Source organism: Solanum lycopersicum, chromosome 10 (assembly GCF_036512215.1).
Source record: "Solanum lycopersicum chromosome 10, SLM_r2.1".
In the NCBI taxonomy this organism is placed as follows: Eukaryota; Viridiplantae; Streptophyta; class Magnoliopsida; order Solanales; family Solanaceae; genus Solanum; species Solanum lycopersicum.
Window position 1 is genome coordinate 61,786,927 of NC_090809.1, and position 25,308 is coordinate 61,812,234.

The 25,308-nt window shown below is 35.4% G+C and overlaps 1 protein-coding gene across 2 annotated transcripts; it reads right to left on the minus strand.

The window, feature by feature from the left end:
- Positions 1 to 575: 575 nt before the first annotated feature.
- On the minus strand, positions 576 to 23,687 carry LOC101266987 (ubiquitin C-terminal hydrolase 12). 2 transcript variants are annotated; one of them, XM_004249336.5, is made up of 32 exons: positions 23,445 to 23,687; positions 22,661 to 22,748; positions 22,386 to 22,533; positions 22,133 to 22,290; positions 20,743 to 21,008; positions 20,372 to 20,590; positions 20,190 to 20,298; positions 20,004 to 20,119; positions 19,082 to 19,180; positions 17,667 to 17,776; positions 16,166 to 16,240; positions 15,911 to 15,989; positions 15,701 to 15,847; positions 15,538 to 15,618; positions 15,345 to 15,464; positions 11,133 to 11,255; positions 8,329 to 8,406; positions 8,138 to 8,226; positions 7,940 to 8,048; positions 7,771 to 7,839; positions 7,571 to 7,681; positions 4,711 to 4,766; positions 4,441 to 4,618; positions 4,216 to 4,317; positions 4,061 to 4,132; positions 3,118 to 3,183; positions 2,794 to 2,859; positions 2,371 to 2,457; positions 2,170 to 2,286; positions 1,969 to 2,043; positions 1,756 to 1,839; positions 576 to 1,217 (listed from the first exon to the last, which is right to left on the minus strand). In XM_004249336.5, exons 1-32 carry the CDS (start codon positions 23,472 to 23,474, stop codon positions 1,176 to 1,178), a joined length of 3,369 nt encoding a protein of 1,122 aa, XP_004249384.2. In that variant the 5' UTR covers positions 23,475 to 23,687; the 3' UTR covers positions 576 to 1,175. The 2 variants fall into 2 exon arrangements, with proteins under 2 accessions (XP_004249384.2, XP_010312201.2); XM_010313899.4 differs by having other exon boundaries at positions 22,661 to 22,745; positions 23,445 to 23,657.
- Positions 23,688 to 25,308: the final 1,621 nt, after the last annotated feature.

Sequence of the window (25,308 nt, forward strand, 5' to 3'; positions counted from 1 at the left end):
CGGAATCCTATTTTTTTAGAACGAGTTGAAGGCGTAGACATTGTAGAAATCTTCCAACTGCCCCTTCTTTGTCATTGAGTTTTTTTTAGGAGATTGACAAGTTAATATAGATATATATATATATTTATTGATTTTTTTAATAAATCCACGAACACCCACTTAGCTCTTTATCCTGGGATAGATGACCTCACTTCATATCCAGCCATGACAAATTCAAATTATGCCCATCAACCCCATTTAAGGTTAACTGCAACCCTTACTCTAAATCATAAAAACTATAGGCAAGGTAGGTCGTCAACCCAGGACCTCTGGGTAAGAATAGAAGGATCTCATACATCGTACCACATCTCAAGGCAAATCCACTTGTTATATACTTCAAGCTAACCTAAAACATACAAAATGAGAGAATGTAGTCATCGCGTTGAGTCGTCCCCAATGCAGTCCAACACCTCATAGTCATTGTTGTCTGGTCTTTTGCCTGCTTGAAAACTGTATTTGTAGAGGTTATTGTGGCCACAGTAGATTGAAAAATCAAAACAAAAATGGTTCCATGCCAAAAAAATAAATCATTCATATGCTCAACTGAAGGAGGTTTTTGTCATTTCTGCCAAACTAAACCAACAGTAAAAACAACAAAGACAGAAATGAAGCATAGAAAACATATACCAATGCTATAGAGAAAACTTATACAGATCCATTCCCCACTCCTATGACATTAAATACAACAAAAAGAGGAATGGGGAAATTCGTACAGAAGTAACAGATAGATAGTACATGCCCAGAAGGCACCCGACGACTATATCAACTATACATTCCCTTCAACCAAAATCTTATATGCAGAAGACAACATCAAAAGAACCAACCCTCAGCGGTGTAATAGCTGAAGGCGAGGGCAGAAACTGCAGCGCACATCCTAACTAAACTAAAGAGAAACAAATCTCCCTCCCCAAACGAAATCGAAGGGAAAACATAAAGCCTGCAAAATCTGACCAAATCATCAGGAGGAAACAAAGGTGGTGAAATCCCCTATATGAAAACGGTTTTCATGCCAATCCCCTCTCTGCCTTCTACTTATCATCATGTCATAGCTACAAACTCTTTTACATTTCTCCCTTCTAAGCTCGTGAGGAGTGAACGCTACAACCAAAACCCAGCTGAAATATCACAAGCCTCTTTCAGTTGTATATCTTGACTGGCTTTTCGAATGTGTGACGGTTCTGCAATATCAGAGTAATTATTAAAGCACAGTAGAGGTTTTTTCAACATATAATGACCAAGATTATCAAGTAATAAGCAGCTCAAAGTGTAGGGGGCCCAGCGGAGAAACGATGTTAAATAATTCTGCAACTATCAAAATATGTGACTAGTCAGTGATTGTCGTCGAGCGAAATGGAAACATAGATTACATCTCCATATCTGATCACACACACCCAAAAGAGAAGGTCCATAGAAATTAAACCATATGCGCAACTATTAGAGAAATTATTTTTTATTTTTAATTAACAATCTACTAACCGAATGCTTTGTGACATAGTAAGATCTAGTTTATAGTCTAGTCACTGGAACTATAGTTAAGACAAAGTAAATCTTAACTTGACCCCTGAAAGCTCCTCAAACATTAAAAAGCATGTTCCACTAGATAAAATATCATAAATTAACAGCTTTTAGGAGGAGGCAAATTAAGATACTACAATAGAACCACTGGTATGTTTTAACTAATAACTAAAAGGGTTCTAGTAAGATCTAAGAGTCTACCTGATTAATATATGGCCTCTTAGATGTATTATCTGCATGCTCCAATCCAAGGTACTGCTCCCAAGCACCATAAACATCTCTCCTCTGCAACAGGATACAAGCATCTTCAGCTTGGGCAGAATTTAGAAAAAAGAAGGCGCAACTATAGCTGACATACAAACATAAAAGGAGTTTCACGTGAACCTTCAGGGGGGGAGGCGGGGATACACTAACCTGAAAACGGTTGGATACTATATCTGAGTCCTGAAGGTATTCTGGGCGCCCCAATGATAAAAATGCAAATTTCCACTAGCCATCAAAAAATTACAGAGTCAACCCGTCCGTCAATCATAGGCCTTTAAAAAATAAACCACAATGCTAAAAGTATGCAAGAATATTCCAGTTGCTGCTTAGGCTTGTGCTAAAGCACTGTACCTTAGAGAACTCCTCATCCGAGACCTGCAATTTCTTTTGAATGCGCACTTTAATTTCCGCTAAAGTTTCACCTTCATGGATGACCAGAAAGAAAGGTTCTCCAAAATTCTGCACTTGCTGTTGAAGACCAATCCAATTACTAATTTTGAAGTCAGATGCAGCATTACATCAGTAACAATTAATCAAGACTATTTGTATTACCATTTGATTTTGTGGAGTCTCTTTTGTGAAATGGTAAACATGAATTAGACGATCGTGGGGACCAAGGTTTTTCTCCTCTTCTGGTATCTACAAAAAATTAAAATAAAACAGACAGAGTATTACAAATAGGTCGGTGGAACAACATATACCACAGATATCATTATTAATTTTTAATCAACAATCTAAAGCAGAGGGGTCAGTGGAACAGAAGACACCTTTAACAAATAAAGCTGACATAATAAAGCATAGCAATCAAATTAAAGCTCAGACCCTAGATTCTCCTTTTTAAAAGAGGGTGGGGAAGGAAGGGGATATGTATCCAAATCTCTGCTTAAACTTCAAAACCTCAGCAACATATTTTTAGAAAAGTAAAGAAGAAGAAGAAGAAGAAGAAATCAGCCATATAACACCTAGAAAACTTACTTCCTCTGCCCGCAATGTCCAATATTGGTCATTTATATTCTCAATCTTTTCACTGAGCGGAAAGATCTGCAGATTAGAAATGGTAATGAAAGGGTGGTGGATCAGATACAGACAGACAAAAAGAACACCTAAGCTAACAGAAGAAGTCTTGAAAGGTCATCTAGCAATCAAACTAAAATGTCAGCACAAATCTAATAAAGAAGAAAAGTATTTTTAGAGAAAGGTAACTATTGTATTAGTCAAGAGCACAAAGCCTGTGCTAGAAGCCATATTTATAGATTCAAGTAAAGGACAAAGTAGTAAACTTATATTAGGACTCCTCACCTTATAAATCTTGTGATAGAAGACCTCGAGTAATCTGAGCTCTGCATTTGGATGGGACAACTCTACCTATTGCAGCACACCATATGCCAGTAGTTATATTCTCATACATAAATGGAAGCCACCATTGAACCGAAAACATTAGAGACATAACATTGGTCCAGAATGTACATGACAGTCTAAATCTTACATGTCCTTGAAAAATGCATGTAAAATGGTTTCTTCATAATATATACACCAACAATAAACGTACATTAGGGTGCACATTTGTCATCCTTTATTAATGGTTTTATACAAGATAATCTCATAGGAAAGAGAGTACTCCCCTTGCTCAAAAAAAGAAGGAAGATTGCCATTATCAAAGTCAAAAAATATCACAAAAAGATTGCCAACTCCTAATGTCAACAAGTGATTTTTGTATAATCAACTAAATCAAGCATGTTTGGCTAACTTGTACTTCTCATGTCATTTCCAAATCTCTAAATTATATTTTCAAAAGACGCCCCAATGTGACACTTGAGAAGTCTTATTTAGGACAATCATCACAGAGATCTTATATGCATAGTAATTGACTAAGCTACTGGAATCGGAATCTTAGTTATAACTAGTCAATATTAAAAAAAAAAATATTATCCAAAGTAGCAGAAAAGCACACGCTGGTGTAGTGTAGGCAACAAATGTAAATACCAACTCTTCAATTATTTGGGTAAATAATACAAGTTACACTAGATTGTACCCTTTCCCTATATGCTATCCACAGAACCTGAATCCATCAAACAACATTAACAGTAATGGTGCATAAATCAACTAAAAACATATAACTATCAAGAGATCAGAAATCTACCACGAGTAAACTGCTTATTTTTTACTGAAAGGTGTGGAAATTGCTTGCATCCTTTTCAGAGACTCAGTACCACAATTATAGTTTATAAACACGTATCCATACCTTTGATTTGATTTCCTCAAGTACATCCCCCACTGTACTCTGCTTAGGCAATCTTACATTCAGAATTTCAATCTGAAAGCAATGAAAACAAATGTAATGAGGAAGGGTAATAGTTTGATGGGATAAAAATGTTTTTTTGCCAAATTTAGAGAAACCTCATCCTTCGTAGAATGATGGAAGGCAACTTTGAGCGTCTTCAGACATTGTAATTCTGGCAGAGGTATGTCCAGAACTTCATAATACAGAATATCGGAGATCTATCACCAACAAAAAAATAAAGAAAAAAGTTGAGACATGGTTGTAATATGCCATTGTTATGATGAGTAAGCATTAAAAGTCACCATGTGCTTCCAAGATGAAGTCAACTCATGTTAACAAACCTGATTGTAATGGATAAGCATGTCTACCAAATGATCCACAGACCGATATTTGATGGGGTTGGGCTTGGGTTGCTGTGAGTAGCAGTTGTGAGGAGTAAGCCTAATTTTGGAGGAATCATCCACACCAAGCCTCTGAGCCACTCTATCCACTACTTCATCATATGTATCACTTTTTGCTCTGTAGTATTAACAACAAAAAGATGGTCACAGATGTATCAGAAGCATTTGCTCTGCACTGAAGTGTAGGATAGAGGTACCAAATAAACTCACAACTCCAGACAGAAATCATCCTCCTTCGGTTTTTCCAGTGCTCTGAAGTGGACAAGCTGGAAATAATAAACTCAGATATGAGGAATGAAAAATGGGAGAAGATCATATCATCATATATCGTATCATACATCATATATCATATCATACATCATATATCATATCATTGTCATATCATCATAATATATCATATCATACATCATATCATCATCTATCTATCTATCTATCTAATATCTATAACTACCAATCTATCTATACAACCTTTAAAACATGAACTTCCTAACTTGAATGTTAAATAACTATAATACTCCCAATTAAAAACACTCATTTTAGTATATCTTCTAAAGGAGGCAACTTTCCACATTGAAGGTGTTAAGAAGTTCCACATCGGTAGAGGGATAGGAAATTGATCTCATTATATGAACATGGACAAACTTCCCCTCGTAACTAGCTTTTGGGGTTGAGTTAGGCCGGGGTGTCATATCTTTACAAAAGGGGTTGTGACTTTGCCGAAGGGTTGTGACTTTTACGATAAGCCCCAATACTCACCTGACCATACCACCCCTTGTTGGCTATAAATACAGTGGTTTTCTCTGATTTTTTAACTATTTCTATACTTTTATAAAACTTGAGCGTCATTTGTAGTCGTAAATTTAATACTATCTATCTTGAAACCTATAGATAGTAAACTTTCTATAAACCATAAATGGCTAGTAATCCAATTTAGTAAATCTTCTATGTTCTATATTTTTATTTATGTTTTACATAAACGATGACTTATTAGAAGGGTTGTGATTTTTCCATAGAGTTAGCCTTTTTCAACGGACGGTGACTTTTTCAAAGGGTTGTGACTTTTATTATGACAAAGGAACCCGCAGCCGCTACCCTTTGGGTGCGCATAGAGTAAAAACCTCACTCTATGCAATAGCTCGCAAACCACACAGGTGAGGTAACCCACACTAGGCAAGCCCGGTGCAACTCACTGTGTATTTTATTGTTTTTTACATTAATGACTTCTATTAAAATGTTCTCTTTAGCTTTCATTCTTTATTTCAATTTGTACAAATTCACTTTTATAACTTTCTAAGGTTATGTATTCTAATAAATTATAAATTAATAGAACATGTAATGTTGGATACAGATATTTATTGTATTGTCCAATAAAGTAGCTAATTTAGCATGTTGTTTGAAGATTTTAGAGTAATTTCTTTAAAAATCTTCCACATTTGAAAATTGAAAAAAAATTTGATTTTTTTAGCAATAAAAATGGTACAACCTCTATAAATGCTCTTACTTTAGACAACATCCTCTTTGTTTAAGGGCCCGTTTGGATGGGCTTAATAAAAGCAGCTTTAAAAAAGTACTTTTGAAAGTGCTGAAACTTATTTTTAAAATAAGCAGTTATGCGTTTGGATAAAAGTGTTGAAGTTGTTATGCCAAACGTGAAAAGGGAAAAATAGAAGAAAGAGATGTTAGGGTTATATGGGTAATTTGAAGATTGTACAAAAATATTAAGGGAAAAAACATAAAAATGTGGTCAACTTAAAACAGCTTATAAGCTAAAAAAAAAAAAAAGCACCTCTACCCCAGCTTTTAACTTTTGGCTTAAAATAAGTTTTTTTAAACTTAAAATAAGCTATTTTGAGTATTGCCAAACAGTTAAATAAGTCAAAAACCAGCTTTTAAGTCAGTTTGACCAGCTTTTAAGCTGAGCCAAACAGGTTCTAAGTCTATATTTTCATATCTATACTATTCTTTTTTTATGCTAAGGAAACACGCAACCGCCACCCGAGTAAAAACCCCGCTCCTATGCAATAGCTGGCAAACCATACATGAGAGGTAACCCGCACTAGGCAAGCCCGGTGTGACTAGCTCGACCCAGAAGGAAAACCACTTGTTTTTCTAATCATATTTGTAATATTCATAGTAAGAACCTTTAATGCTAAAAAAATTGAATTACCAAAATGTCAATCAAAAGTTGAACGTCCATTTCTCTTTTTAACTTATATTAAATCATTGAAAGATTATAATGCTTTTGAGTAATTACAAAATAGTAATTAGCTCTTTAAAACACAATAACGTAGTTAGAATGCTAGATAGACAAAATTGGATCGACTAAAGGTTTGTTGATGCTTAGATAGCTCCGTAAAATTTCACATAGAAAAACGTAAAGATCACTTATAATAAATACATATTTACCCTTTAAATACATACTAAAATTTGATGATACTTGAAGTTGCAAGAGTGAGTTTTTTAGATTTGTATGTCAATTTTAAGTTCAGTTTTGTTGGCTATAAAAACTATACTCCCTCCAAGTCAATGTATGATTCGAATTCAATGATAATCATGTAACAAGTTATCCGTTCCGTGTAATGACACTTTCCACTTATAAATGGAGTTTTTCTAAAGCTATTTAATACTTTATTCTTGACAGATGTTTTGAGTTACAAGGATTCAAGGGACGAAGGACACAGTAAAATAAAGGTACTACCTTATTATCAACAAGAGTTAGGTCTACATAAATTTTAAATAGTAGTAGGGCCAAACGTGCAACGCACGGTACCAAAACCAGAGGACCATAAGCCCGAAAAATAGAGGAGCAGAATGGCGTCTCCACTCTGTACCTAAGGATATAGGGGACATTACCTTATTTTTCGACAGTTTATAAGGGATATAGATGATAGATTTTGTTTTGGGTTGTTCCTTCATACTTTTGATGTAATTTGTAGGAGCACACAATTCATGTACTCCTTTTGTTTATAATACCAGTTAACCTTCTCAAAAAAAAATAGAGTAGAAAATATTTATACTACATATAGGGGCATCAACAGCCTTACAGAAACTGGAACTCATGGAGATTCACCTGGCGATTTTTGACATACTCCATATATGAAGGAACATCTGGAAATCGGACTTGTTCTTCAACTTCAGGAGAAGTTTTCTTCTGAAAGCATATAATATCCCCATCTTCAATCTGTAAGAACTAAGTCAGCAAAGCAAATCCAAATCTGAGAAGAGAAAAGCTTTCAGCAATCGAGCAGGGAAAACAGAAAGGACAAAAACCTGGCTAAATCGAAATGAAGCCTTTCTGTCTAGTCTTTCACACATGACAGAAGGTTCAAACTTTATTTCCTGTAAAGAAAAAAGACCAAATTCTCATGTTATATCAATCAATGACATCAATAAGAACGATAAGTGCATCAACAACAGAGAGAAGGAGACAAAAGCACACCTCAAAAAGTTCAATTTCTTGGTCAGGAGCAAATCCAGCCAATTCATTAAGTTTTGGAAGTATCTCAACTGGCTTACTAGTACTCTTCACGAAAAGCCTACCAACATAACTAGAAATACACAAAGGAAAAAATCTTGATGTTATCTTGCCACAAAAATATATCTCCCATGTGAGCTTTTTTAAGAGCAAACAACTTACCGGAGCTCTTCTTTCTCAGGATCATAAAGCTTAAAGAAAAGGAGTATATCATCCTTGCTTTTGTCAGGTGGAGGAACAGGAATGAAATCCTGATATATTAGACAAGTTAAAGGTAAAGTAAAGAATCAAAAAACAAATGTCAACAAAGGGGAGTAATCCATGGCAATCAATAAGAGAGTTGAGGAAGGTACCAGGCCACAGTCCACTTCCAAAAATAATTTTAACTCAGCATTGTTGTTCTTGTTAGAAACTTCCCTCAACTGACAAACCTGCACTTGCAGATGGATGTCTAAGGCAACAATGTACATCTTTCAAGAAACGTTACAAGCTAGGAAATAATTATCATAAAGAATAATAGGAGTAAATAAAGCAAAAGTGTTTTCACAGGACGGCAGAAGAAAACTATATTGCTCTGACTCTCCAAAAATGCAGTTGGTTGCGTGTCGGATCCTCCAAAAGTAGTGCAATTTTGGAGGATCCGACACGGGTGGGCCAAAATTTGGAGAGACAGCGCAACATAGGAAGAGAATGTATGAACTAGAACATCATGCGAAGTACAGAAATAACTTCCAGAAATCATCAGTTTAAAACATTAAAGAAATCAAAAATGTGATATACCAGGATAAACTTGAATGTTTAAAGGACCAGAACTGAAAATATCATTCACGTACTGGAACAAGTATACAAGATGACCAAAATATGAATGAGCCATCACTTTAATTGTAAAACACAGAGCACGATCAGATTCCTATGCAGTCAATCTATTAGATAAGTACATCTACATAAAGAATATAGTCAATACTTACGAATACTACTGTCAATCGAAACTGGTTTGGCCTACTTATAAGAAGCATCTTCAGCCATTTTACTCCATTTATACCCACTTGATTCCAACATTCTACTGATTGATGTTAATTAAAAAAAATGCAATCTCTAAATCCATAATATTTATTTTCACGGGATATATTAATCATTCTTCTGATGCCAAACCAAAAATTGATCAATTTGAGACGGGGGAAGTGATTGATTACTTCTAAACCCCTTCAGAACATAAATCATTAAACAAAACAAAAATGTATTTTTTGCATCCTGTGTGCTAAGGTTTTTATTGGTGGTGTTTGGACTTTGGCACACCTAGAATGCACCTTGACTATTTAACCAACCCCTACATCTCCCAACAATACAGCTACCAAGTACTTTTGACCATCAACGCTTAGGCAAATGGGAAGACCTCAACAACATCAACTACACATCAGTCCCAAGCAAGCTGGGTTGGGCTATATGAACCTCAGTTCCTCAGTAACCATGTTACTCCATTAAGTTCATCTTTAGGCCAATAATAATAATAACGGAAATAATAATAGGCATTAAAAGTACTACAAGTTATTTATATTTTCTACTGACGTATAAATATCTGAAAGGCCAAACACAAATTGGAAAAGCTTTTCCACCTAAAAACAGAATTCGAAGTAATCTAATGTTGCCTATTAAGACAGTCCATCATCATATATTTGATTTGGTTTTGCAGGAAGGCAATCAAATCAATAGGACAAGGATTAACCGTTTACTGGCAATCAAAACTTTGTAAAAATGATTATACATTAACAAGTGCAAACATTTTGAGAAACCAACAATTATATCACCAAGATTTATTAATTAATTTGACAGGACAACAGAGAGTTACACCACAGATGAAATGTAATTGTATAACCTAAACTAAGAATAACTTTAACTTGGGTGAGCAGAACTTTTTCATTGTTAAGTTGGATGGGTAGACTTGGGAAAACATTTTAGAAGGTTCGCTAGGAAATTTTGGAAAGACTGAATCAAAAACCATGTTGCCAAAGCACCCAAGAATATGGCCTAGTGGTCAACCTTGGAGACTATAGTTCAAATCCAAAGGCAAAAGGCTAGGTGACATCTGCCTAAAATTTGGTTGGCAAAGTTACACGGCAACTTGTGCTGGTTAATGGTAGCACACTGATGGAATAGTCAATGTGTTGGCCGGGTACCACCAGTGTAAAAAAAAAGTTGCCCTGCGAATCCTCCACCATTTTGATTTCCCTATATTGGACTGAAAATTTCTCTTTCTGTGATAACTTCTAAATATAATGAGAATGGTAGTCAAGTTCTCACTGAGAAGCACTCATGTTTTTCTTATGATGAAAGAGATATGACGGCCAGTGTTAAATCTTTGCTTATAACCGATTACAACAGGTGCAAATGGCCCCCATACAAACAGCTAGGCTATTCTCATGGAGCTAACAAAATCTGAGAACTGGAAAGAAGAATTAATAGAGAAAAGGTGTAACCAACTAACAAAAGTAAAAGACATTTGGTTTTAAGGGAATGATTAGGAGTTGGATAGCCCTCCAGAGGGCATCTTTGACACAGGACAATCTCAAGTGAAGGAAATTCCGGATGGCAAACAGATGCTATATGAGCTATCAAACTGAAGAGACAATCAGCCATCTTCTATTTGCATTTGTACAGCTGCAAATGATATTTGGATTATGTTTTACACTAATTTTGGACTCAGTGTCATGTCAAGTAATCAAAGGAAGCAGTAGGAAGCTGGAGCAGATGGAAAGTTGGTAAAGACATCAGAAAAGTCTGGAAGATGATACCAGCAAGCAATTTTCAATAGAACAAGTTTCCGAGAAGTTTGAAAGTTCAAAATCATGATAAACGTTACACCACCTAAGAAGTGATATTAGAGCATCCTCTGATTAATTATAAGTACCAATCATTTCCAAAGAACATAACACAAGACCTTGTCATATTACCACCTCCTTATGGTGCACACTGATATTGGAAAAGGAAAACCCACCTTCAACAGCAAAGAATGAATCCAACTTACTCAGAAATTAAGCAGTCAATATTAAAGCAAACAGGCGATGAAACTTTGACAAGTATAATTAGCCAAAACAGGGAAATACCATCATAACAAATACTAAAGACACAGAATGAGAATGAGAAAGATATAAGAACTCACTGTTTGTAGTTCCTCCTGCGGAGTTAATGGGCGATTGGGCCGGTAAGTGTGATTTTGCCGCTTTGCCCAAATCCAGAAACGCTGGAATTGAACTGGTATACCCAATTCTTTTGCAACCTCCTCCTGCAACAACGGAAAATATGGTCAGACACAAAGAGATAGTATCCAAAAAATTGAACAACACTTAAACATGCCAAAGATATGTGCTATAGAAATTAGTAACTCACTGATTTTATACACCACAAGGAAGGTCATCCTTGACAAAAATAACTTTGTTATTCAATTCCACAGGTCAAATTTATATCCTTGTTTTTTGAAGAAAGGTTATTAACAAGGAATTAAATGATAGAAACAAGAGGACCACACGAGATTTAATTTGCTGGGAAGTGGTGTATACCCATACTGTTAAAAAGGAAGAAAACAAAGATAAAAGGGAAGAGGTAATTCCCAAAAAGAATGGAGCAAAAGAACTCAAGGATTTCAGGATATCAGTCTAATAGGCAGTGTTTACAAGATTATCTCCAAACTTGTGGCAGAGAGATTGAAGAAGGTGCGGGCAAATAGTTGAGCAAACAACAAATGGCTTTCATTCAAGGCAGGCAGACTATGAATATAGCTCTTATTGCTAATGTGTGTGTGGATTCAACTGTATAGCAAGAAACCAGGCCTTCCTTTTTTTGAGAAAAGGTAACTGTGTATTCAGAAAGTGCTCATCATCAAGGATAATGAGGACAGTCACTTACAACCCAGAGGGCACCATTCCAGCAAAAACCCAAAACTAGACTAAGTGGCTTTACAATTTCCCTATGAAATCAACAAGAAGATATACCCCACTCTATCCTGTTTACACCAAAAATAAAGAAGACAGAGACAATTCATCTTGATCTTCTGCATGTTGTTGAATTTGTCTTCAAAACCTCTTGCATTTCTTTCCTTCCATCAGGTCCACCAAATACATGTAGGTATCATTTCCCACTAGTCCTCCTCTGATTCTCTTCTTCCAATCCCTTTCCAACTGTTAAGCATTCCTCTAGTAGTTTGTGGAATCACCCAGCGCACTCTAAGCAAACAGAAGAACATGTTCCACAGAGTTGCAGATGTTTTGCAGTGAAGAAACCAATGACTATTTACTTCTGCATCTAATGTACACACAACATCTAGAGCAAATCCATCTACCTCTTTTCTGTAGTACTTCATGAGTTATGCAATCTTTCCCACATACTAACCATACAAAACAAGAGATTTTTCAGGGGAATCTTGGTTTTCCACATAAGCTTCCAAGGCCATGTTGTGTACTGTGTATGGGTAACATTTCTGTTCCAGTAGCATAACTTCACAGCAAACATGCCCTTGTTGTGAAGCTTCCATATTGTTCATGACATCAGACAATCCAGGTAAGTTGTTTAGTGTCCAGAAGATGAGCAACTTATCAATTTCCCAGTCATATAAGGCTCTTCCGAATACTAAATTCCAGCCTTGTGGTCTCCACACCTGGGGTGTTGTGGCTCTATTCAGTTGACTGAGGATGAACAAATCAGGAAATAGAGATTTTAAACTCTCCTCCCCTATCCAAAGCTCCCCCCAGAAATCTATCTTCAAACCATTTCCTACCTTTAGTGCTATGTTTCTATGAAACAGAGGCCAAAGTCTTCTGATGATTTTCCAAACACTACAGCCATAAGTTCCCAGAAATTCTTCAGTATTCCGTATTCCAGTGGCTTTGGAGGCCATATTTTTCTGTGATGACTCTTTTCCATAAAGGTAATCCTCATAACAGAACCTCCATAGCCACTTTTGTTGTAGGCATGAATTTTGCAAGCTTAGCTTCGTGATTCCTAACCCCCCTTGCTTCTTATCGAGAGTTAGAACATCCAATTTCACTAGATTATTGCCTTTGTTTTCCTTTTTTCCATTCCATCGAAAAGTTGCTGATTTATTTTCTTCAACAACACTTCTGGGAATGGGAAATTAACTCATCATGTAGGAGAGAATGGAATCCAACACTGATCTAACAAGAGTTAGTCTGCCTCCTAAAGACGAATATTAGCTTTTCTATCTTGCCAATCTTTTGTCACACCTCTCCAAACTTCACCCCAAACCTCCGGTTCTTTGTTCCTAGCACCCAGGGGAAGACCGAGACATTTAGTAGGAAGAGTTGCGACTTGACAGCATAGGTTAGCAGCAAGTGATTCCATGTTGACTACTTTGTCGACTGGGCAGAGGAAACTATTTTGCCAATTAACATGTAGACCAGATATGCCTTCAAAAATGGTGAGAATCTCCCTGATGTGTCTGATTCGAGATATGTCAGCTTCATAAAAATGAGGGAGTCATCTGCATATAGCAAGTCGGTAGTCCTCCTTACATTATCTCTAATGCCTTGAGTCTGAGCCTGGAAACCCCTCAGCCAACCATTTGTCTTTGCCCTCCTGATTATCTCTAATGTTTGTGTTAAACTTTTTTTTAGAAAAAGAGATGAATAAAAGAGAGTTTCGGGTGATCGGAAGGATCACCGGAGGTTGGGTCAGGGTGGATCCCCCTCCTAGAAAGGAGGAGAGAGAAAAGACTCGATAACTGTCGTCGGAGCATCTTATAAGTTACTATTTTTAAGTTTGAGCAACCCGGCCGTCCTTGTAAACTAGATCTCCAAAAAGCTTTTGAGCATGTGAATTAGGAGTGGCAATTTCAGCCAATATAAGTGAAATGGATCCATTTTTTCCACATTAAATTAAATGGATTACTCATATTTTCTTGAATGGGTAAATATGCACTTCAACCTATTTAAGCTCATAGAAATATGGACAAAACGGGTAAACATGAGAATCCATATATACTCATATATCGATCGCTTATCATAGAAATTCCTAATTGCACTATTCGTTTTTTGAAAATAGAAGGGGGGGGGGTAGGATGGGTGGGTGCGGGTGGAGGTGTCCCGGGGTGGGGGTTGGGTTGGCCAAAAAAGAATTTAAAATAAAAATTAATAGTTTTAAAAAAAAATGGGGTGGGAGGGAGGGCAGTTTTTTTAAAAAAAAATAAAATTTCTTTTTGTATGAAAAAATATTTTTTAAAAAAATAATAATATAGGAGTGGGGTGGGGAGTAGGGGTTGAGGTATTAACAATTTAGCTTTGATTTAATATTTATTTGACTTTAGGAGATTAATGTGGGTTACAACCATGTTACCCAAACTATGTTTGACCAAATCCATATTTACTCGTATTTTATATGGGTGGATTGTGATCAATCCATATTCAATCCATCCAAATTCAATCGAATCCACCCATTTGCCGCCCCTAAGGTGAATTGGGATATCCTTCTTAACATCCTAAGAAACATTGGTTTTAGTACCAAAAGGATGAACTGGATTAGATCCTTTTTTGAGAAATGTCAAGTTTCCTTTCTTGAGGCAAGGTGATCCCCTATCACCTTTCTTGTTTATTATTGCTACAGAAGGAGTCAACAATATGATGGAATAGGGCTATGTTTAATGGCTGGATCAGGGGTTTCAAAGTAAAGAGCAGAAAAGAAAACAGCATGGTCGCCGCCCATTTGCTGTATGCTGATGAAATTCTATGTGAGGCCAACAAAGAAATGTGCTAAACCTCAAATAATTATGATCCTATTTGAAGGTGTATCAGCTTCATGAACTGAGAAAAAAGTATGTTGTATCCTGTGAATGTAGGGCCTGAAACCCAAGTTTTTGCTGAGTTCCTGGAATGTGAGATAGGTTCTCTACCTACAAAGTATTCGCTCTAGCTTTGAGTTCAAAGAACAGAGCATTGGAAATATGGAATGAGTTTTTAGACAAATTTGAGAACAGACTCACCACCTGGAAAGCAGTCAAGCACAATACCCCTCTCTAAGGACATCAATTCTAAATCAACTCTGTACTTGATGCTTAATGCTTTACCACGGCTACTCCTTTCACACGCAAGGACTAGTTCTTCCTGCTATTTGATGTATATCCCATTAAAAAAAAGGACCTGCTACTCTCTATCTATCTATCTCATTCTCATCTCTCATCTCTCATCTGACTCCCTCCTCCAAATGAGTCTACACAAGTCTTTTACTGATGCTAACAAGTGAGAAGATCATTTACTTTAACTACACATTTAAGTCAGGAATGACATTAGGGTTAAATTCTGATCTATCACTGGATGTGCTACTTGGATCCAAACTAAGCACAACAATGATAGAAAGTAAAAAGTACCTTGAAAAGGTTAAATGGCAGCTGTTTCTGGATTCGAAAGCTACGAACTTTGTCATGATCAACAAGATCAAAATATATCTCCTTACCAATCTGTTCTCTAAGATCCTCATCCCGTGCAACCTACATACGAATAGATTAACACAGCATATTGAGAGAAACTTAATATTGGACAACTAAACCATTTGAAAATGACCTTGATGATTGTATACAGGTGGGCCTGTGCTTTGTATCGTCTCTTGTCCTCCTTTTCTTCTTGTTCTTTCTTCAACCTTATCTAAAATGGAACAAAAACATGGTGAACTGAACGACAGGTACAGAATATCTATTTCTTGCATGGAAACTTTTGACAATCATACCCTTAAGTGTTCCGCGATGTCCTTCTCACCAACATCACAGATTATTTTATCCTTGTCACTCTCACGTATATAAACAAGCATGTAAGCATTGGAGTATTTAGTAAACTTGAAGGGAGTGTTATTGAAGCCGGGATTTGTCTGTGGCAACTGTAAAAGCAGAAGTAAGAATCAAAGCATGACACAAATTAGATGTGCTGTTAGAGCGTATACCTCCTCTTCTCCACCATATTGTTCCTCTAGAGCCCTCTTATTGTCTTCTTTTGTCACCCGTTCATCATCAAACTTATACCTAATATAGAACGAAATAATCACATTCAATCAGAGCTCAACTTACATCATCAATTAATTAATTTTAACTGTATGACAATACGATATGATGCAGAATTTTCCCTACTGCTCTGTGATACTGCAGGAAATGTACAGTAGAGACAGTGACGAAGAAAATGTTTTACAAAGAGTGCATACCATTGATCTGACAGTGTTGGCCTGATGAAAGCATAATAATGTCCACCATGCACACCGCCGCTATGAACCAACACACTGCCATTAAGAAAAGCAAGCTGATACTCATAGTAGAAAGATAAAAGACAATGCCACACACCTAGGTAAGCCAATGGCTTGAAACTATCACAACACTAAAAAACAAAAGGAAATAGTTTCGTTTATAAGGAATCTCATAATCATATGTCCCAAAATATCAAAACACAAACAAAGCCCTCAAAGGCCAAACTTATCAGATTCAATGACAGTTTATTGATTCATTGTTTTCAATATTTCCAACATAATTTGTAATCAGAACTGCTGAGCTCTACACATGCTAACCAACAGAACGCAGAAAGGTGACATTCCTAGTAAAATATTAAATAGATAAAACCTAGGAGAATGAAAGCAAGTAACTAAAATTTTGTAAGGAAAAAAAAAGGAGAGGGTAAATAAGATTTAGAACAAAAAAGAAAAATTGAATCTTAGCAACTACAAACAGATCTTCGTGGTACATGTGGTTTAGAAGAAGAAGCAGACACAAAAATAGATGTAAGTGAATTAAGCATAGTTGAGTTACACCGAAGACTTCACACCGTATTCCTAGACAACTAGATAATGGGGAAACCATAGCAAAGTCATAGTTGATATTCGAGGACTGGGAATCATTTGTAAGTCAGCTTTGCTCCATGTTACATGGGTATTTTGGGCCAGAATACAGAGTTAGGGAAAACACAGCAGCTTCATAGAGAAGTTTTCTAAATCTTGCTTATGTCAAGTAATGGATTATCTGATTTAGGTAAGTAATAAATGCTTCAAGCATGAGAAGTGAATAATCCGCAAAGAAGAAGTTGCGGATACAGCTCACTGCTCACCTATGCATTATGTGGCATATATAAACAGAAAAAAATAGTTGATATTTTGACACACACACACACACACACCAAAGGCTTTGTCTAGAGCCAAGAGCCCACCGCATTATTTGTGGGTTAGGCGCAAATCGTTGGTCTGAATCCTGCTGCAGACAAAAGTCAGGTACTAAATGGAGAAGGTAAGAGGGTGGGCGCATTATGCACCAAATTTCGAATCATACACCACTGATCCTTGGAGATCTCTCAGATATTTATAACTTAAAAAAAAAAAGAGGAGAGAGAGAGAGAGAGAGGGAGGTAAGAACAGTGTATAGCTTGAAGCATAGATGTTTGACAAAACATGTTCTATTTTCGCTTAAATTTTTGAAGGATGCAGACTAATCAGGAAGATGCAATGACTCATCCTGTGCGTCTAAGAGATGTAATTGAAAAGCTTACATAGCACCAACTTAGCTTTTGATTTAATGTGAATATAATAACTTTGCTTATCAGCGAAAAAGACAGACACTTCATACTATGCTGAATAGACAATGAAGTTCAAAGAAAGACAATGATTGGGACTGCATGCCAGTGTGTTTATCTGCACATACACATCGAGAAGAGAGATAATTTACCTATGAAGTGTATAGAGATTCCGTACACTCCTATCTGCATCAGGAGACAAATATTTTCCGTTCTCCCTATCAAGGTCAAGCTCTAGAGGAAATTCATAACGGTCATTTATCTGCAACAGAGGATCAAAGACAGCCACAAGTGAGAACCAGAACACTACACAATTTTTTTTGAAACTGAACTAGGACTCTACACATCTAACCTAAAATTCGAGATATTCACAGTATAGAATGCTTTAACAAATAAAACTACAGTTAATCATTTTCAGATGTTCAAACTTTAGATAGACAAACAAAATTGACAGCAACTGATCGTAGCAGGACAGAAGATTTGGGGGTCATGATGGTTGTTGGTTGGAAACAAAGTTAATAGTCAGTAACAAGACAATTTTTTAGGAGACAATACGACGGTATTCAAATTGATGCAGAGGAATTACAATGAAGAATAAATCATGTTCTATGATTTCTTTTTTTTGTTTGTTTTCTTGATGAAGTGAGATTTCATTAAGGCATCCAAGTACATGGAAAGATACAAAAGGGGGGATCTTTTCTTTCATGTTCCATGGTTTCTTTTCTTTCATGGAAGACAAAATTTGTGCCCACCTTCGGCAAATAAAAAATTAGAAAACCTTCCACAGAAAATATTTCAACTACCAATAACGCCTTAAAGGAAATATAATCCGGTTTCACAATTCAAGAAAATCATGAACACAATTCTCCCACTTTGGTTTTTCCCTTTATATCTAGTTCTTTTAACAGAGAAAGATGGCGGATGATCCCTGCTAGTATTTGGTGGACTATATGGAGGGAGAGAAACGAGAGATGTTTTGAGAATAGGAACAACAACCTGCAGGAAGTTAAGCTTAAGTGTATTTTGTTGTTCTGCTTTTTTGGTGTACAAAATGTCTACTCCAATGAAACTGAGTCAATCATAGATGTTTTAGGTTCCATTTAGATTTGGTTCAGTTATTGGATAGATTATACTTAACTTTCTGCTTTTGTAAATATGGTTTTTTAGTACTACCTAAGTACTCTGTGAAATACAAATGTTACAGTTTCACTTTAACAGGTTCATTTTCAAGTTCGTTTTCTTTCATTTCTTAAATTGTTTTCAACTTCCTTTGCTTTGCCTCATTATTTTGGATAATATAGTAGAATATTGAAGAATTATACTTCTTTTGTTGAACATAAATGTTTGGACCCCCAAACAGGGAACAACACTCACTCAACAAAATCCATGAAACAACCCAAAAGCTACATGAACCGGCAGTGTTAAAAGGTATCTAGTTCTTTTGTCAACGGTAAAAGCTTGAACAAAATATAGGAAATAACGCTGTTTTAAGAAGGGAATATGCAACAAACCGTAATACTAGAACCAAATCATAAAGCAAGCTGAGAAAGAAGAAACTGGTACTAACCTTTACCATAGTATCACGCATGAAATCATATTCGAACCTCTTTAACTGAAGCTGAAGAACTGGAGGGAAGTCAATAAATAGTACACCCTTTTTTGCATCCTGATATCCAAAACAGCAACTCAATATCATTTTTAATATGATGAATTCTTTTTTTTTTCCTTTTTTTTCTTTATGAGATGGTCAGCAATCACAATTCACAACCAGAGAAAGGAAAAAGGCAACAAATAGGAGGTAGTTGCTGACTTAAGGAAGTCCTTTCTGACATTTTTATTTTGAAAATGCTAATGTTGTATCCTTTGTGATATTCTCTACTCTTAAGTTTTATGAGTTCAAGTATCTTTAAATTCAACACGCTGGAAGGGCATTTCATGAATCTTTTGGTTTTCTGCATAATGGCTAGGACCAACCTAGCCCCATTCCCACAGAATACAATTCTAAGTATGATGCTTGATGCTTCCACAAATAAAACTCGTCAAACAAGATGTTTCCCTTAGTTTTAAGAACACTAACCCTTATCCTTTGAAATTTTTAAATTACATTAGTGAACTACCAACACCCTCAGCCCCCAAAAAGATGGCAACACAAACCAGAAGCAAGATTATGCTCCAAATTATATGCCTATTTAGACGAGACGATTATTTTCTTGTTGCATTTTCACAAGAACATAGATGATTTAATGTTTTAGAGAGCCACTAGTGAATAACAAAATCAACGTCTGATCTATTTGTATTCACACTAAGCTTCTAGATTCCATTGTTTTATGTGACCATATACAAATTATCATCAAAAATAGATCTTCTCAAGTTCAACAAGGACCATAAAAAAAAATTGATCTTGCTTTTTGATACTTTACTGGTAAAATTGAGGACATGCAACCACAACTAAGGCCATCAATGTATTGCTAATAGATAGAGTACTGAACCTGCAAACCATGTGCTTCAGCATGGTACTTATTATCGCCTTCTAGACGTTCGACTTCAACATATTTGTCAAAAGAAGCATAAACATCGCGGCAGCCTTTAACATCGAGCTGAAGATCTGCAGAAGTTTATACAAAAAATAAGTCCATGAACAGGCATTCAGGATACAAGGGGCAAACCAGATATACCATAAAATGACTCTTTTCTCGTTGATTTGAAGTCCACATTAATACATTCTATGTAATTCATATGGTGCCCCTCAAATAACTTCTGAATTGTCCCTTCCACAACCGTACCCTGACACAAAAGCAATCATTAGAAGAGCCAATAAGATCTTAAGAATTTGCAATAAGTCATTTTATAAACAAACCTTCATCTTGTCTTCAAGCTTTTCACACAACACTCTGTTTAGTTCCTGCACGTCATGCTGCATGAATGAATCATAAGTGTCCCATCCGAAAGATTTTGTCAATTCTTTAGTCGCCACACTGGTATCACTATATTGGAGCTTATAAAATAAACTTTGCAGAGCCAATGGAATGCTCCCTGATGGCATGTCATTCTCTGTGGTTGGCATATGATACACAGCCTGGCGGGACCAAAACAAAAAAAGATTCACATTCTAGAATCAATACAAAAGATATACAAGACCAACAACAACAAGCTTAGTGAAATCCCACCAAGTGGGGTCTGGGGACAATACAAAGATATACTTACTAAAAACTTAGAACGTGTGCTAACCTTTCTAAAGTAGGGGATATGGTACAAGGTTTGAAGGAGAGAGTTCATGTAACAAGTAGCTCCCTGATTCTTAAGCCCAACATATCCCGTCTCTTTCTTCGAGTCATATGTCCAGTAATCAATGACCTTCCTTACAGCAACATCAGCTTCAATAACAACTTTATCATTTACAAGATATCCCTTATTGGGATCATAAAGATCACTTAGAAGCATGAATGATGTGAAGCCCCAATCACTCTCTCTTTGGTTAAACTGGTGCTGCGTCTCTGCAACAAAGAAAAAAATATCAAATTCATGCCAGGATGAATCAAACTCACATCGTTCAGCACTAACCGATATCTCGGGCTCCCTGGCCATTCAGTTCACGAATCTCACAATCAAGACAATCTCCTAACAAACTTATACAAGTTCACAGGCCAAAGAAATTACTCATATAATGTCAAAAGCTCAAAAACCTTTGACTTGCAATTTTCAGTTTAAGGAATCTCATTCTTTCTTTTTAATGATTTTTTGTGGCAGGATAAGTCTCCAGACTATTAACAGCAAGCTTAATAAAGTTTATGATGCCTCGTTCAGGAATTTGGAGCAGCCTGGAGTAACAAAGTTGCAAATTTGCTTAAAGCAATAGGATGAAGTATATTTCCACATATTAAATGCAATAAATATGTTTGTCCCGGGCTGGACAGGGTCAGAGGGAAATTAGACAAGTAAAGAAATAAGATAAAACAAGGGGATAACACAAGAAATTAGACAAGGGGAAAACAGAATTTAGAAGAAAGCATGGACAACGAATCCAAGGGAAGAGAGATTGAACTCACTAATGGGTCCACCGTCCACCATAACAAGGGAAATCCAAATGGGTTCACTATAGGGATATTCCTTAATCACCACCAACGAGTAGAACACTCATTCACCAAAATCTAGACTAGACTAATAAAACTAAACCCTAGAATTACTTATTAATAAAAGAAACTTCGATTATTACATAAATGGCACCTTTTTTTTTTGAAAACGGTAATGTTATAAATGGCACCTTTTGTATCACTCCGAGGACTTGATATTTTCTTGTGTTGGTGATACGTTGTGAGTGCTAGGCCATATCATTTCAAAAAGTTTTAGAAGATGTTGGTTTTTATGACAATAAGAAAAGGAAGTCAATTCAACAGAAAATTAAAAATAGACATACAATGTCAGGAAAGGTAAGACACTGTTTTTTAATTCTTTTTCCTAAACAGAGTTCAAATAAGTGTACTTCAACTGAGGGAGAAACAGAGAATATTTCTAGACAGATGAAATGTCAACCAAGGGAAAAAAAACTGACTTCCAAATAATCATACAGACGAATTTGGGATTCAATCTTAAGCTGCACGGATACATGACAAGAAAATACCTTTTTTCACTGAATATTTGGGGTTTATCTGATTTACAACTGTTAAGCTGAACTGTGCATATCTGTTCCACCCATATGGCAATGTAGCTGAATCTGCCACATCTAAATACATTGACAAACACTCCACGTTGTTTCCTTTTGGAAATATAAGCACTCTCCTACAAACCAATGCCAGCCATAGGACAATTATAACCCAATTTTTTAAAAAAATATCAAAATTTAACCACCAGTGTAAATGACAAATGCCACTCACCATTTATAACTACCAACAACAAAAGGCTCAGAATATAGCTTCTTCACAGATAACCGAGAGAATTCATCAATTGTCCATGTAAACCGGGAAGCCTGAGGCTCGTCCACGGCTTGGTTCTCCCCAGTAGTAGCATTCTCAGAAGCTGCCACTGTTAAGTAAATTCACCATATGATCACATCAAAATGTTATAACAAAAACGAAGCCAAACATAAGCCTAATTAAACTATTCTTAAACATAAAAGAGACCAAAACAGTAACAACTAAAGAGGAACAACCTTCCATTGGCTGAGGCCCTTCGACTAAAGGCTGAGGACCTTCAACTAATTCAGAATGTGGCACAAGCATCTCCTCATCTTCCTGCTGCTGAATTGTCCCAAGAAAAAAAAAGGATTTCAGAGATTAGTGTGAGCTCATCTGTCCCAACCTTCCCAGACAAATTTACCCAACACATACGCTTGTATCCTCCATCAGGTTGCCCGTAGATCATTCATAATGCAGAAAAACTTTCAGCAACACCAATGGTTATCAAAAGAATCAAATAAAAACACCAACCTGAGCTCATCTACCCCAAATAAAGCAAGCAGCTTTACTAGGACCTAGTAAAACTGCTTGCTTTATTTGGGGTAGATGAGTTCAGATTAGGCATCTGTTTTTAATTTGATAGCATTGGTGTTGCGGCAAGTGTTTCTGCAATTTGAATGTTCTACGGCCAACCTGATGGAGGATACAAGATCAAATGTGCCTGAACAGTAATACATGCATTATAAAATCAAGTCGAAAGCATGATCTATTGACTAGTAAAACCCTAACTCCCTCACACGAATCAAAAATCCAACCTTTTTCACATCCCTGACATCGCAACTCAAAATTAAAAACAATGAACACAATTCAATCCCTAAACCCTAACTCTCCGCAAATAAAAAACCCTATCCGATCACAAATGCAAACCATATCTGTGTAACTAACACCAGAATTTCACAAAAACTAAACCTACAAAACACAAACAGATACCGATTGAAAAAATGAAAAATTCAGAGAAGAAATGTAGAGAAGACTCACATCCAGCGGTTGAGGATTCAGCATGGTCATGTTTGAGGATAAAGAGTCACCGTCCGATCAATTAATCACCGGCGATGTGGGCGAGGTGAGTAGGGGGTAGGGTGGGGTGGGTGGGGGTAGGGGGGTATATGAAGAAATGAGTTCAGATGGGGGGGTGGGGTGGGAGAGAGAAGGATGAGTTTCTGAAGTTGAGTGTTGTTTGGTTGGGTTTTCGATGGGGAAAAAGGATACATTTGGAAATAATGCAAAAGAAAAGGGCAAATTAGGAGAAGGAGAAATACTGTCTCCGTATTCAACAATAGTTGTCCACGATAACAAAAACATATTATCGTGATTTCTCTTTTTAGAATCAATCCAATAAAAATATTTACTAACATTTTACGATACATCTTTTCATCTTGATATAGAAATTTTGAATATCTAAATTAATATATATATATATAATTTAACTTCAAAAGTTAATTTTAACATAACAAAATCGTTAAAAATAAATATAAAAAATATTTTTAAAAAAAATATAGCAAGTCAATGATAAACAATTATTGTCGAGACAGTAATATTATTATGCTGTTTATAGAAACTTTACTGATTGTTGAAAAAAAAGAGTTAAAAGAAGACAGCATATGAAAAGCTGACACGTCATAGGTCTACTTGACGGCGATTTAGGGGTTACCGACAATTCACTATTTTTATGGTTTTTCGTGAAAAATAAGGTGGTATTTTGAATAAATATAAATTAATTAATTAATGTGATTAATTATTTTTTTTTTATGTTTTTGGAGTAATGTTTAGTTTCCAAAAGTTCTTTTTAAAGTAATCAAATTGTTGTCTAAAAGGCTTTATTTGTTTTTATTAAATAATTAAAAAATGTTAGATTTTGAATTTACATTGAATAATTGAGATATCATATCTCGGTCTAAAGATTGAATATATTCTTTGATTAATCAACTCTTTCGATTTTATTTTATACTTTTTTTATTATTATTTACTTGTTTATTTTTTATTTAATAGTAGATTTAGCATTCTATCACAATTAATTGGTAGAATTGAAAATTACATCAATTCTCTAAATAAATTAAGTATAAAATAGGTAAAAAATATTTTCATGTTTTGATTTGTCAAAATTGATAAATAAAAAGAGAAATAAAAAGTCAAAATTAGACAAGTAAAAAGAGACATAGGGAGTAAAAGATTGAAACTATTTTAACATACGACTATTCTGAACCTATATATATATTTTAGCTTCAATCGTTTGTTGTCCAATCATCTCAACTCCAATATGATTTTATGATTTTATGATGACTTGTATTTTTTATAAACAGACATCTAGACTTGGTCATTGCCTCAACATAATTTAAAGAGATTCAACTAACTCTAATTTTGGTGGAGAACGATAGGAGAAGAAATATGAGTGTTTTTTCGTAATTGATAGATATTCCAAGTAAAGAAATTAACAAATTGTTTTACATTTGAATTTCTGGTACATCCTATATTTCCGAAATAAATTCTATCAAATATTGTATATTTTATATGATTATCTTTATTCATATTTTAAACAACAATTTTTTAATATGCACGATTTATATATGTAAATATAATTTTTTTATATTTATTATATATTAAAATTATAATATACTAAATATTATATTAATGTGTTTGTTGTTTCTAAAACTCAAATATCATATTGACGATCATAAAATTTAAAATATATATCATAATAAGGTTACATTAATCGAGGATATACGACACATCAGGAATTGTTTTATTTTCAATCTTCACCTTTAAAAGCGTGAAATTTTTTCTCGAATTGTGTATTTTATTAAAATTACGATATCAAAATTTTGTAATAATATGACAATTCGAT